This window comes from Antechinus flavipes, chromosome 2 (genome assembly GCF_016432865.1).
Source record: "Antechinus flavipes isolate AdamAnt ecotype Samford, QLD, Australia chromosome 2, AdamAnt_v2, whole genome shotgun sequence".
Classification (NCBI taxonomy): Eukaryota; Metazoa; Chordata; class Mammalia; order Dasyuromorphia; family Dasyuridae; genus Antechinus; species Antechinus flavipes.
This window is the reverse complement of record NC_067399.1, coordinates 258,164,676-258,178,711: the sequence shown is the minus strand read 5'-3', so window position 1 is coordinate 258,178,711 and position 14,036 is coordinate 258,164,676. Positions and strand designations below refer to the sequence as shown.

The 14,036-nt window shown below is 33.3% G+C and overlaps 1 protein-coding gene across 9 annotated transcripts in view; it reads left to right on the top strand.

The window, feature by feature from the left end:
• The window catches only part of EHMT1 (euchromatic histone lysine methyltransferase 1), a 281,129-nt gene that overhangs the window by 220,967 nt on the left and 46,126 nt on the right, over positions 1-14,036 (top strand). For all 9 annotated transcript variants that reach the window (XM_051976841.1, XM_051976843.1, XM_051976840.1 and 6 more), the window contains 2 exons: positions 2,053-2,139; positions 11,897-11,975. In XM_051976841.1, the coding sequence (XP_051832801.1) occupies positions 2,053-2,139; positions 11,897-11,975 (166 nt within the window). The remainder of the gene's footprint in view (positions 1-2,052; positions 2,140-11,896; positions 11,976-14,036) is intronic.

Below are 14,036 nucleotides of genomic sequence, written 5' to 3'. Positions count from 1 at the left end.
TGCATTGGTTGTGAAGTTAGTCTGAGCTTTCTACAAGGTCTCTTCCAACTCTGAGATTTCAATCTTCATTCTAAATTGCCTTTAGATATGATATTTTGAAACTTTGCAAAATTTGAATTATTTGGGCTCATGAATTATTTCTTTTCTCATTAAGTTATTCTTGTTTTCAAAACTCAAATGTATTTTCACATTGTTCTTAAAATGAACTTTTTTAAGAAGAAAGTGAAAATTTCCTTACTCTTCCTTATTTCTCTGTATTCAGATGTGTCTAGATTTGAAAATCATTGTTTATATGTCATCCATCATTTGGCTATTATTTATTTCTCTTAAGTTTAGCTAAATCACAGACAACAAAAGCAAATGCTCCCTATATTGCTCTGCAGTGATTCTAGTATTCATGATCATGGACCTGGTAGAACTAACAGAATTTGATTTGTTTGGATTTAATTTCAAATAAACTTATTTAGCATATACTTCATTTAAAATGCATATTTTCAAGTCTATTATTGAACTCTGGTTAGCTATTTAGTACTATGCTCTATTTTTTACATCATGTAAAGGAGTGTTTTCCAGACCTTTTCTGATTCCCACTTTATTCTTGTGAAACCAACTTCTGATTTATTTTCAATTCTCCTACTCTTTCAGTTTATCCATAAAAACTTTGGTCAATTTACATACCTTTAGTACCTCTGTGTAGTAAACTTGAATAAAATATTCTTAGTTAGAATGCTGTTTCCCAATGCTTTGTACTCCAAAGAAGAGTTATTAGAATTATCATTGGTAATTATTGTGTGTTCCATAAATTATGTGGCTTTGTTTTCTGATGTTTCAGAGAAAGATTCAATATAATTTCATTTTAACTCAGTTTTTATTATTTTTCATAAATCAGTAATCCTTTGTGTGTATATATATTTATATGTATGTAGATGAATAGTAATTTTTTATTAAGTATTTGATGAACTTTGTTACACAGCCATGCAGATAACAGAGAATTGACTTTATATAGCTTTGTTAACATAAATTTGCATTTTTATTCATTTTCATACTTTCTTGTATATGTTTTAATTTTGTCAGCTCATAACAATTAAGCTTTGCATGCTCACATTATATTACATGCTTATTAGTGTTTGTGGCTTGAACATATTTCATGTACAGTGAGTAGTATTTGTCAGATAGAACATTTATTAAGTACTTGCATTCTAATGGGAAAAGCTAACATATATAAGGCAAAAAGTTCGCCTATAGTCATAAGTTGCAAGTGGGAATGAGAAGATCAGAGAGTGGGTTTGTGATGAAAAGCTACAAGAAGTTATAGGACAGGTGGATCTGTAATTCCCATGATACTCAATATAGTGAGGATACACAATACAAGATCACTAGTGGTTGTTGTTTAACAGATTCATTGTCTGCTTTCTTCAGACCCATTTTTCTGGGATAACAGTTTCACTTGACTCCATTTTACATTTTCTTTGCCCTATAGATCAAAAAAGGCAATGTTATTACCATGCTTGAGAATAATCTCTTAATTGCAAGGACATCAACAGTGTCTTTCATTTGACTTAGAGAATATTAAATATACTGCCTTAAAACATATCTGCATGTCTTTGTTTAAAATTCAGCCAAGTATAAGTATTGTGCCTTATTTAAAGCGAATCATCTGAGGATGGACTAATTTCCTCCATATCATACTTTTTAACATGTGAATGATGTTTTTTAAGTCACTGGTTTTAGTGCTAAAGGAATGTAGATTTAGAACTTAAAGGGACTATAGAGCAACACTCTCAAATTATAGATGAAGAAACTCAGGGGCTCTAAATGACTTACTGGTTACCCAGCTACTGTAAGTGGTAAAGCCAGGGTTTGAAATCAACTTCTTTCAGTGCCAAATATGGTGCTCATTCCACATGATAATACATAAGAAAGACTAATTTTTAGCCCAAGCTATATATTGGATACAGTTTCTTTGACTGTGTGTGACCTTAATGAGCTTATTAGCTAGTGGAGGAGTTACCATTTACATTGGTATAATAATACCACATTTCCTTTTTTCAGGGCTCGTTTACAACTTTATCGGACACAAAATATGGGTTGGGGTGTACGGTCCATGCAAGACATTCCACTGGGGACTTTTGTCTGCGAGTAAGTAAGGTCATTGGGTGCTTGTTGCATTTTAAATTTCATAATTCTTTGGCATGGAATTTGTTGCTTTATAACTTCTAGGTCAGTCTCAGACAGTTCAACTCAGAATATACGTGAGTATAATATATTTAGAATATTCCAAATAGTGGCAGAACTTAAAACAAAGAGCTGAAATAGAAATTGGTAAGGATGCCAGTAAATGAGCTTCTCTTCTCCCCATGGAGATCTTTTGATCCTGAGGAGAAGGGAGGATTAGTGCATTTTGTGAGTTCATTGTTAACTTGGAAATGAGATAAGGGAAGGGTGGAAGGAGTCCAACATCCTCGTTGTGAAAGTGGAGAGCAAAATTCAGGAGTATCTACTGCCTAAAGTGTTTCATGGAGAACAGTACAGGGAGAGTCAAATCCAGTGCTTTACATCCTTTATTATCAGAAGAACAAGGTTATCACTATCCTTCTGTTCAGCCATCCTCAACTTCTGAATCTCCTTCAGCTTCTATATCCAGTCAGTTGTTAAGGCTTGTTGATTCTTCTTCCATAACATTTCTGACTTATGTTCCTTCCCCTTGGGTTTTATTCAGATATTTATTGCTTTTTACTTGAACTTATTTGTTTCTGTACCTCAAATCTCTTCTTCCCAATCCATCTTCTCCACAGTGACTAAAATTATTTTCTTAAAATAGAAATGTAATCTTGTCACTTACTTCACTTAATTCAAATGGCTCTCTTAATTCTAGGGTCAAATGAGAATTCCTCTTTTTGGTACATTAAAGTTCTTCATAAACTGATTCCAACTCCTCTTTCCAGCTTTATTATATATAATTCTTCTTCATGCCCTCTGTGATTTATGGTGTTCTTGTTTTTATGAATAATACACCATCTCTTTTCTCTTTGTCTTCATATATGCATAGAATTCACTTCCTTCAAAGTTTAATTATAGTGCTGCCACCTACAGGAAGCCTTTCCTGATCTCTCCCAGCTACAGTTCTCCTCTTATATGTATTCTTTCTCTTCCCCAGCCCTCAAGAACTATTTCATTCATGTATTTGTAGCCTCAGCACCTACAACAACATCTGGTAAATAGTAGGCATATAATAAATGATTGCTGATTGGTTGATCTAATCTACTCACTCACATTTTACAATTACTGAATTTAGTGCTGCTTGTGACTTCACTGTACTCTTTGAGATGTTGAAAGAACAAGGATATCACTTATAAATAAGGTTTTTTTGTTGAAGGACTTTTGAGATTGGCAGCCAAGCAAAACAGTACTTAAAAATAAAGGAAAGCATGAGAATAGCCACTGCACATAAGAATGTTTTAATTTTGTCATCTGGTGAAATATTAAAAAGTGCATTTAATGAACCTGTAATCCTGTGGGAGTAATAGCTTTATTAAATTAAAATTAATTGAATCAAAAATCTTACAAATGGGAAAAATCTTATTTTATAATTGAGGAAACCGAAGCATATAGAGGTTAAGTGACTTGCCCCAAATCATACAGCTGGTAAGTTTCTGAGGCCAAATGTTAACTTTAGTCTTCCTGACTCCAGGACTAGCATTCTTACTAGTGCATCATTAGGTTCCTCTGTTTTTGGAGTGTCCTCTTTGAAGAACAAATAAGTAGTTGCAAGAAGTTACACTCAGAGAGTGCATAGAGAAGTATAATGAACAGAAAAAAACTGGGAAGATAGGAAGAGATCAGATAATGACTGGATCAAAGTCCAGTTTTAAATGTCAAACAGCAAAATTTATATGTAATCCTAGAGATAACAGAAAATTATGATCCTGAGCAAGGAAATTACAGTACCCAAGTAATATTTTAAGACAAATTATACAGCGGTTTCTGATCTGTTTGGTTAGAAGGCATCTTATAAGGTACTTAATAAGTTATGTGAATGACATGGACAGACCCCTTTAGGACAATCAGTTATAGTAGGGAGAGTTTAGAAACCAATTAGAAGACTATTCAGGCAAAAGGTATTGAAGGATTGAATTAGAATGGTGATGGTTGTGTGAGTGGAAAATTAGAACTCTTTATTCTTTGTTTGCCAGTATACAGAACTAGTTTTTCCAGGTTCAAAAACTTGTTCCATTGTACTATCACAAGATAAATCTATTAATCTTTAGATGAAATAAGACTAAGTATCAAATTTGCCAATGGTAGATAGGTTCCTTATCCATTCTTATTTCACTATATCCAGGACTAAAATAACATGAGAGATGGGCAAATAATGGATGGGATAGAACCAGCTTCAGTCAAGAAGATCTGGTCAAGTTCCAGTTAAGATCCTGAACAAAGAAATAACAATGCCCCATTCTAAGACAAGTTAGAGAGCGTTGTTAGAAGATTTTTTTTTTTTTTTGGCAGAGGCAATTGGGGTTAAGTGACTTGCCCAGGGGGTCACACAGCTAGGAAGTGTTAGGTGTCTGAGACCAGATTTGAACTCGGGTCCTTCTGACTTAAGGGTTGGTGCTCTATCCACTTCTAGCTGCCCCAGAAGATGTTTTCTTATAAGGAATACTATATATTCAGTAAAAATATAAGTCTCATCCAATTAATGAAGCAGCAAAATAAAAAATGAAATAACAATTGCTTTTGTTGATCAGCCAGATACTTACTGATCAGGGTGTTATTACTATTTTATTTGCAGGGTAGGGCAGCTAGATGGTGCAGTAGATAAGAGTACCAGCTCTGAAGTCAGAACAGCCTGAGTTCAAATGTGACCTCAGACATTCAATACTTCCTAGCTGTGTGACCCTGGGCAAGTCACTTAGTCCCAATTGCCTCAGTTTAGGAAAAAAATACATACATATTTGCAGGAAAAGTATTTTTTAAATTGGGAAACCTATCAAAATGTTATGTAAATTTATTATCTATATCTTAATTTTTTCATAAATTTATTTGTCTATCTGGATTAGAAAAAAAATTGAAAATCTTAAATTGATATTCAGAGTACTCTTTCCTTCTTAACATGCAGCAAATATACAGTTTATCATAAGAACTTTTTGTTATAAAATGAATGTGAAATTTCTTTTGCCCTTTACTCATACTGTCACACAATTTTACAAAGAATCTGCCTTTTAATGGTCAGTTTGTTTAATAATCAACTTTATTGTTGATTAATATTATAATAATTTGAAAAATTATGTGTAGGTACTTATTCATATCTTTTGTTACAATGATTTTTTGTGCAGTATCTACAATATATCCATGTATTGCTCCATGGGCTACATTTTAATTTGTTTGTAGACATACACTTTATCAAGACACAATGAAAATCCTGATGACTGTTGTCTGTAGACCTATAGGTAACTCCCTTTCCTTTCTCAATGAATTTTTTTCCTTCTTTCGCTCCGTTCTTCCCTTTCCTTTCTTTTCTTTTTTCTTTCTTTCTTTCTTTTCTTTTCTTTTTTTTTTTTTTTTTTTTGGCTGAGGCATTTGGGGTTAAGTGAGTTGCCTAGAGTCACACAGCTAAGAAGTATGAAGTGTCTAAGGTGAGATTTGAACTTGGGTCCTCTTGACTTCAGGGCTGGTTCTCTATCCATTGTGCCACGTTGCTGCCCCCATAATTTTTCTTTACTCCTGCACTCATACTGAGGAAAACATAGAGACTCTCTCTCAAACACCCTAAATACTCAGGTCTTCCATCTATTTACTTCCATGATCAGCCCTTCCATTGCATTTCAGATACATGCAAAGATAGTCATACCCTCAATTTTGCCAACATCCACAAGTATGCCACCTCCATTTTCAAGAATTCCATGATTTTTTCTTCTGATTATAATCTGTTTTTATGTTTTCCTTTATACTGGATTCTTCACCCATATCATGACTTCTAATCAGCCCTTCACTTCTCTTCCAGTTCAACTCCCTTGCTCTAGTTTACCCTGTCTTTTCCCCATCTTGACCCTTTTTGGAACTGTTTTAGCTCTGTACTGCCTTTTCTCTGTTGCTCTCCAACATCCCTCATTCTTGAATAATTTTCACCATTCACCACCTTTGTTTGTACACGTGTTCCTGAAGATGGATAAAACCATCATTCTGATGATTATATCCTCTACAAGTTTATATTATATAACCTCAGCTGGACCCTTACTGTTGCTAAGCAGTCCTCTTCTATCTCCATTATCTACTCTCTATCCCATGCTCTGCTACAAATCTTCTAAATCGGTTCATCCTTTCTCATACCTCCCATAGCAGCTTATCCAACTTCATTCTCTCAGATTAGAACTTTGCCTCTTATTTATTTTATTTTTTTTCCTCTTTTTTTTTTTTTTTTTTAGTTTGAAAAAATTTCTTTATAACATTATTCCTTGCACTCACTTCTGTTCTGACTTTTCCTTTCCCTCCCTCCATCCCCTCCCCCAGATGGCAAGTTGTCCTATACATGTTAAATATGTCACAGTATATGCTAGATAAAATTTATGTGTGCAGAACTGAACAGTTCTCTTGTTGCACAGGAAGAGTTGGATTCAGAAGGTAGAAATAACCCGGGAAGAAAAACAAAAATGCAAACAATTTACACTCATTTCCCAGTGTTCTTTCTTTGGGTGTAGCTACTTCTGTCCATCATTTATCAATTGAAACTCAGTTAGGTCTCTTTGTCAAAGAAATCCACTTCCATCAGAGTACATCCTCATACAATATCGTTGTCGAAGTGTATAATGATCTCCTGGTTCTGCTCATTTCACTTAGCATCAGTTCATGTAGGTCTCTCCAAGCCTCTCTGTATTCATCCTGCTGGTCATTCCTTACAGAACAATAATATTCCATAACATTCATATACCACAATTTACCCAGCCATTCTCCAATTGATGGGCATCCATTCAATTTCCAGTTTCTAGCCACTACAAACAGGGCTGCCACAAACATTTTGGCACATACAGGTCCCTTTCCCTTCTTTAGTATCTCTTTGGGGTATAAGCCCAATAGTAACACTGCTGGATCAAAGAGTATGCACAGTTTGATAACTTTTTGGGCATAGTTCCAGATTGCTCTCCAGAATGGTTGGATTTGTTCACAACTCCACCAACAATGCATCAGTGTTCCCAGTTTTCCCGCATCCCCTCCAGCATTCATCATTATTTTTTCCTGTCATCTTAGCCAATCTGACAGGTATGTAGTGGTATTTCAGAGTTGTCTTAATTTGATTTCTCTAACCATTAGTGATTTGGAACACTCTTTCATATGAGTGGAAATAGTTTCAGTTTCATCATCTGAAAATTTTCTGTTCATATCCTTTGACCATTTATCAATTGGAGAATGGTTTAATTTCTTATAAATTAGAGTCAATTCTCTATATATTTTGGAAATGATGCCTTTATCAGAACCTTTAACTGTGAAAATGTTTTCCCAGTTTGTTGCTTCCCTTCTAATCTCGTTTGCATTAGTTTTGTTTGTGCAAAGACTTTTTAATTTGATATAATCAAAATTTTCTATTTTGTGATCAATAATGATCTTTAGTTCATCTTTGGTCATACATTTCTTCCTCCTCCACAAGTCTGAGAGATAAACTATCCTATGTTCCTCTAATTTATTTATAATCTCGTTCTTTATGCCTAAATCATGGACCTATTTTGATCTTATCTTGGTGTTCGGTGTTAAGTGTGTGTCCATGCCTAATTTCTGCCATACTAATTTCCAGTTTTCCCAACAGTTTTTGTCTAATAATGAATTCTTATCCCAAAAATTAGGATCTTTGGGTTTGTCAAACACTAGATTGCTATAGTTGACTATTTTGTCTTGTGAACCTAACCTATTCCACTGATCAATTAATCTATTTCTTAGCCAATACTGTTAACTGCTGCTTTATAATATAGTTTTAGATCAGGTACAGCTAGGCCACCCTCATTTGATTTTTTTTTTTATTAATTCCCTTAGATTCTCGACCTTTTGTTCTTCTATATGAATTTTGTTATTATTTTTTCTAGATCATTAAAATATTTTCTTGGGAGTCTGATTGGTATAGCACCACATAAATGGATTAGTTTAGGGAGTATTGTCATCTTTATTATATTAGCTCGGTAAGAGCACTTAATATTTTTCCAATTATTTAAATCTGACTTTATGTGGAAAGTGTTTTGTAATTTTGCTTATATAATTCCTGACTTTCCTTTGGTAGATAGATTCCCAAATATTTTATGCTGTTGACAGTTATTTTGAATGGAATTTCTCTTTGTATCTCTTGCTATTGGATTTTGTTGGTGATGTATAAAAATGCTGAGGATTTATGGGGATTTATTTTGTATCCTGCAACTTTGGTAAAGTTATGAATTATTTCTAATAGCTTTTTAGTAGAATCTCTGGGGTTCTCTAAGTATACCATCATATCATCTGAAAGAGTGATAGTTTGGTTTCCTCATTACCTACTCTAATTCCTTTAATCTCTTTCTTGATTCTTATTGCCGATTGCCTCTTATTTATAGAAAAGAGTTGAGGCTATTGATTTATCACCTAGTATTATTAAGCTCCTTTTTCTCTTTCTGTCATTATTTTCTCTTTACTTTATTTTACATGATGAGATGGTTTTACTCCTTACCAAAGCTAACCATTTTCTCCTGACCTCCATCCTCAAACAATCCTATTTCATACCATCTCCTTCAATAGATTGTCTTCTCTGTCATTTCCACTCATCATTTATTTTAAATCTATTTATTGGCTCCTTCCCTACTATCTACAAACTTGATTCTGTGTCCCACAAACTGGGGGAAAAAATCCTCATTTAATTCATGTATTCCAATTATCATGTTTTATTTCTTCTCTCCTTTGTGACTAAATTTCTTGAAAAGGTCATATACAGTTTTTGTTTCCACTTTCTCTATTTTCCTTATTCTCTTAAAAATCTGGCTTATTATTTAGGATTCCACCAAAACCGCTCTCTCCAGAGTTAAAAATTATCTCTTGGAAGCCAGATGGACTGACCTTTTCTCAGTCCACATTCTCCTCAACCTCTCTGTAGCCTTGACATTGCTGATCACACTTTATTCTTTGGGAGTTTTTTTTCTCTAGGTTTTTGTTTTACCACTTTTTTTTAATTCACCTCCTGCCTATCAGATCGCTTTTTCTTAGTCGCCTTTGGATCCTTATCCAGGTCATGCTCAATCGTCATAGATGTCCCACAGGCTTTCTGTCTTCTCCTTCTATACTACTATTTGGTGATCTTATCAACTCCTTTAGATCTCCATGCTAATGATTTTCAAATCTACTCATCCTATCCTAATCTCTCTGTTGTCCTCTAGTCTTATAATTCCAGCTGCCTTTCAGACATCTTGAACATGCTCAGTTTACATTTTAAGCTCGACCTGTCCAAAGTCAAATTTGTTGTTCCCCTAAATCCTTCTCTTCTGAATTTCCCTTTTACTCTTACCATCTTCCTAATCTATTGAAGTTGCAATCTAGATATTATCCTTGACTTCTCATTATCTTTTACTCATCATTCCACCACCTCCCTTACTCTCTATATCCAGTTTGTTGCCAAGGCCTATTAATTTTTGCTTCTTTTAAATATACTCCTTTCTCATCCCTGATATTGCCACTATCCTGGTTCAGACCATTATCACCTTACACTTGGATTATTGTAATACCTTAGTGGCTTATCCTCTGGGGTCTAATCCATCCTCCATTCAACCACTAAACTGATTTTTCTAATATACAGATCTAACCATGTCACTCTTCCCACATCTCTACCAAATAAACTTCAGTGGCTCCCTATCATTTCCAAGATCAAGTGCAAAATACTCTGGTATACAAAGCGCTTCAAAGTCCTCCTCCCACCTTTCCAGTCTTCTTGAATCTTACTCCCCATCATTTATGCTCGGTTGCAGTGACACCACCCACTTTGCTATTCCTGAACAAGATTTTTCATACCATGATTCTGGGCATTTTCTCTGGCTCTTCCCTGTCTCTCATGCCTGGAATGATTTTCTTTCTTAATTCTACTTCTTGATTTCCCTAGCTTTAAGTCCCAATTAAAATCCCTACATGCCTTTCTTTACCCCCTTTTAATTAATTCTAATGTTTTTTCTCTCTTAATTATTTCTTTTTTATATTATATATAGCTTGTTTCTACATATTTGTTAACTCTATTACCTTTCTCTCTCTCCCTCCCCAATTTGATTGTGAAGTACTTGAATACAGGAACTCTTGATTCTTTTTTTGCTCCTCCTACTTAGCACATTGTCTGGCACATAGAAGGTGCTTAATAAATGTTTAATGCCTTATATGCCAACTAAATTCCATCAGTATAGCATCTAGTATCTGTCACATTGTCATTAAACATCAAAACATTTGTCAATTACATTGACTTTTTTTTTCTTGATGTGACTATTGTCCTTGATTTGCAAAATAACAAAAGAAACAAATATTTCAACAGCTTATCATCCATATATAATTTATGGGTATGCCATTCATTTAACATACATGAATATATAATTAAATGAACAACTTTAATTATATTTATTGCTTTATCCACTTGTAATGCAAACTGGAAAGAGTTTAGTTTTTTTACTTGATTGATCAAAAAGATCTTTAGGCCTATGGGTATTATTTGCAGTTTGGAACCATTTAAAGTTGTTTCATATGTTATTCACCCAGTGTAATTTCAGTATATCAGTAACTGTAGGTTGCACTAACATTCCTATGGAATGGGAGTGTTTTGTGCTTGGCAATCCTTTATGTAACCCATAACAAGCAGTCCTTTTATAAAAAGTGTTAAAAGTATAATTTTTGAGAAAGTTAATTAAAAAACATTTTTTTGTATGACAAAATTTTCTTATTTTGCCAACATATTCTGCTTGTATACAGGTTGTTCTAAAGCATTTAGTGCAGTTTTACATTTTAGTAGCTCCACTACGACTTTTGGGATACTCTTAGATTTCATACTTGGAGCTAATGCATTCATTCAATGCAATTGCGGTTTGTTTTTCTATCAGTTAATGTACTTAAGAATCTAATAATTAAAAACTAGATTATTTTCTACATTGGGCATCTTTGTGTTTCTTTTACTTAACTTGTCTTTTGTTTCCTTTGTGCTTGATTCACACCACTTATATTTATTTGTCAGTCATAAAAATTTATTAATTTACTTCCTTAAGGAATTAAACAAAACAATTTAAAAAAAGTTTTAATGTTGAAGATTTCAAGTGATTCTGACGTTTAATATTCTAATTTGGTAAAAGTTGTAGATGTCTTTAGAGATCAATTTTTGTGTACCACTTACTAAATATGAAGGCTATGCTGATATATAACTGATTTTTTGGTGTATTCCACATGACTGAATTTTTTCTTCACATTCAAATGCAACTTGAAATGTGATGTTATAACTCATCTGAGCCCCTGCTGACTGGTACTGTTGGTCTTAAATCTGACCCTTGTCAACTAATACAAAAAACCAACTCAAAAAATTTGACCTAATTACATATTAAATAAAGTGTTGCATTCACTGTTGAACACATTTGACAGATTCACTTTTGTTTTTGAAAAACACTAATTTGCACATTGTTTTTATGGAAAATAGAGAATGCTTTTGTGAGGGAATTGTATATAAAATGTCCAAAGAGTTTGATTGTTGTTTCATGCTCTTCCTGAAAGGGTCTTCAGTCATTTGTTTTTTTTAATAAGGTGCTGGCAGACATGGTTCTGAGGATAGCAAATCTTGCGATCATCTAGTTTTAGTAATCTAACTCAAGGGTTGACTTGATATTTGTCATTAACGGGCATACGCCTCTTATTGTCATATTTTACTTCTATTTTATAGATATGTTGGAGAGCTGATTTCTGATTCAGAAGCTGACGTTCGGGAAGAAGATTCCTATCTCTTTGATCTGGACAACAAGGTAGTGTGTTTCAGGGCAGTTCAGGGACTATTGTCTAGGTAAAGATCAGTCCAAAACATATACATTGTTACTTTGCCTCCAAGATAAAAACTTTCTACCTCATATAGTAGAATTTTCTTTCACCCAGTACAGCCTTATTTTTGTTTTAGTTTAATTGATGTAAAAGAAGGAAGATAAAGTTCCTCATGTTTTCTCTGGGGAATCAGATTAATTGTTGTTTAACATTTGAATTTAATTTAATTTTTTTTTCTTTTACATTACAATAGTCATTCTACATGTTCCTGGTTCTACTTCACTCTATCAGTTTATACAAATCTGATCACATTTCCCTGCATTTTTCAATTTTTTTTTGCTTTCTTATTGCACAATAATAACATTACATTACATTCATAAACTACATTTATAAGCCATTCTCTAGTCATTTGGCATATATTTTGCTTCTGCTACTTTGACACCATAAAAAGTATTCCAGCTCCTGATGGGTAAAAGTGATAGGTTTATCGTCCTTTTTGGTTTTGATTTTGTTGTTCTGCATTGCATTATTAAATCTTTCCATATGTCTTTGTATACATCATGTTTGTCATTTCTTGAAGAATAACACTATTTCACTTTTTTAATATAATATAAATAGTACATTTTCTCCAATAATTGTTTATAGGTTTATATGTGTTGGGATTTTATTTCTTCAAACACAAATTGTACAGCTTATGAATATTTTATCATGGATGCAGCATTAGTTCTGAAGCCAGAGAACTTGAGTTCATATTCTACTTCAGATACCTTCTGCTTTTATGATCTTGAGCAAATTACTATACTTCTTTGAACCTTGATTTCCTCATCTGCAAAATGAGGGGTTTGTATTAGATGATATATGAGACTACAGTCTTTTTTTCTTATTTCTGATCTCTTTAAAAATATAAACCTAAGAGTAGGTTTGCAGAGACAAAGAATATTTGTTTGACCTATTTAGTAGTTTTCTATCTTTTCTTCTTATTCTTATATTTCAATATCTTTTTATTGAAATGTAAACAAGGTACAGTGAAGAAAATGAAAAAAAATGGACCTTTTTTTTCCTTTTCTTTTTTTTAAATAGCTTTTTATTTACAAGTTTTATGCATGGGTAATTTTACAGCATTGACAATTGCCAAACCTTTTGTTCCCCTCTTTATCCCCACCCACTCCCCAGATGGCAGGATGACCAGTAGATGTTAAATATATTAAAGTGTTAATTAAATACAAAATAAGTGTACATGTCCAAACCATTATTTTGCTGTACAAAAAGAATTGGACTCTGAAATATTTTACAATTAGCCTGTGAAGGAAATCCAAAATGCAGGCAGGCAAAAATATAGGGATTGGGAATTCAATTTTAATGGTTCTTAGTCATCTCCCAGAGTTCTTTCGCTGGGTGTAGCTGGTTAATTTCATTACTGCTCCATTGGAACTGATTTGGTTCATCTCATTGCTGAAGATGGCCAGGTCCATCAGAATTGATCATCATATAGTATTGTTGTTGAAGTATATAATGATCTCCTGGCCCTGCTTGTTTTACTCAGCATCAGTTTGTGTAAGTCTCTCCAGGCCTTTCTGAAATCATCCTGTTGGACCTTTTTTTTCTTCATTAAAAGCTATTTATTATTATTATTATTATTATTATTATTATTATTATTAACTAAGCAAAAGGTAGCTATAGTTTTAAGATTTAATTTAAATCTTGTTTAAAGATTAAATTCATTTGATTGTTAAGTTATGAACAAGGAACATGAAGCTTTATTCCATAATTGAAGAATAAGTTTTAAGATATGCTTCATTTCTGTAATATGGACAGTTGAAAGAAGGGAAAATAGGGTGAAGAGAAGAAAGTATTTAATTACTGGGAAGATAGAAAGAGAAATTGATCTAATGGGGGGGAAAAAGGATATTTGGTAGCTATTGAAGTATCTTAAAATTATTTGAGGTGTATTGCTATTCATTTCAGCCATAGGCTTGGTATTAGAAATTATTTCCAAAGTTTATATCCATGTATTGTCCTTTGAAATGTGAATCAGCTGATTAACCACT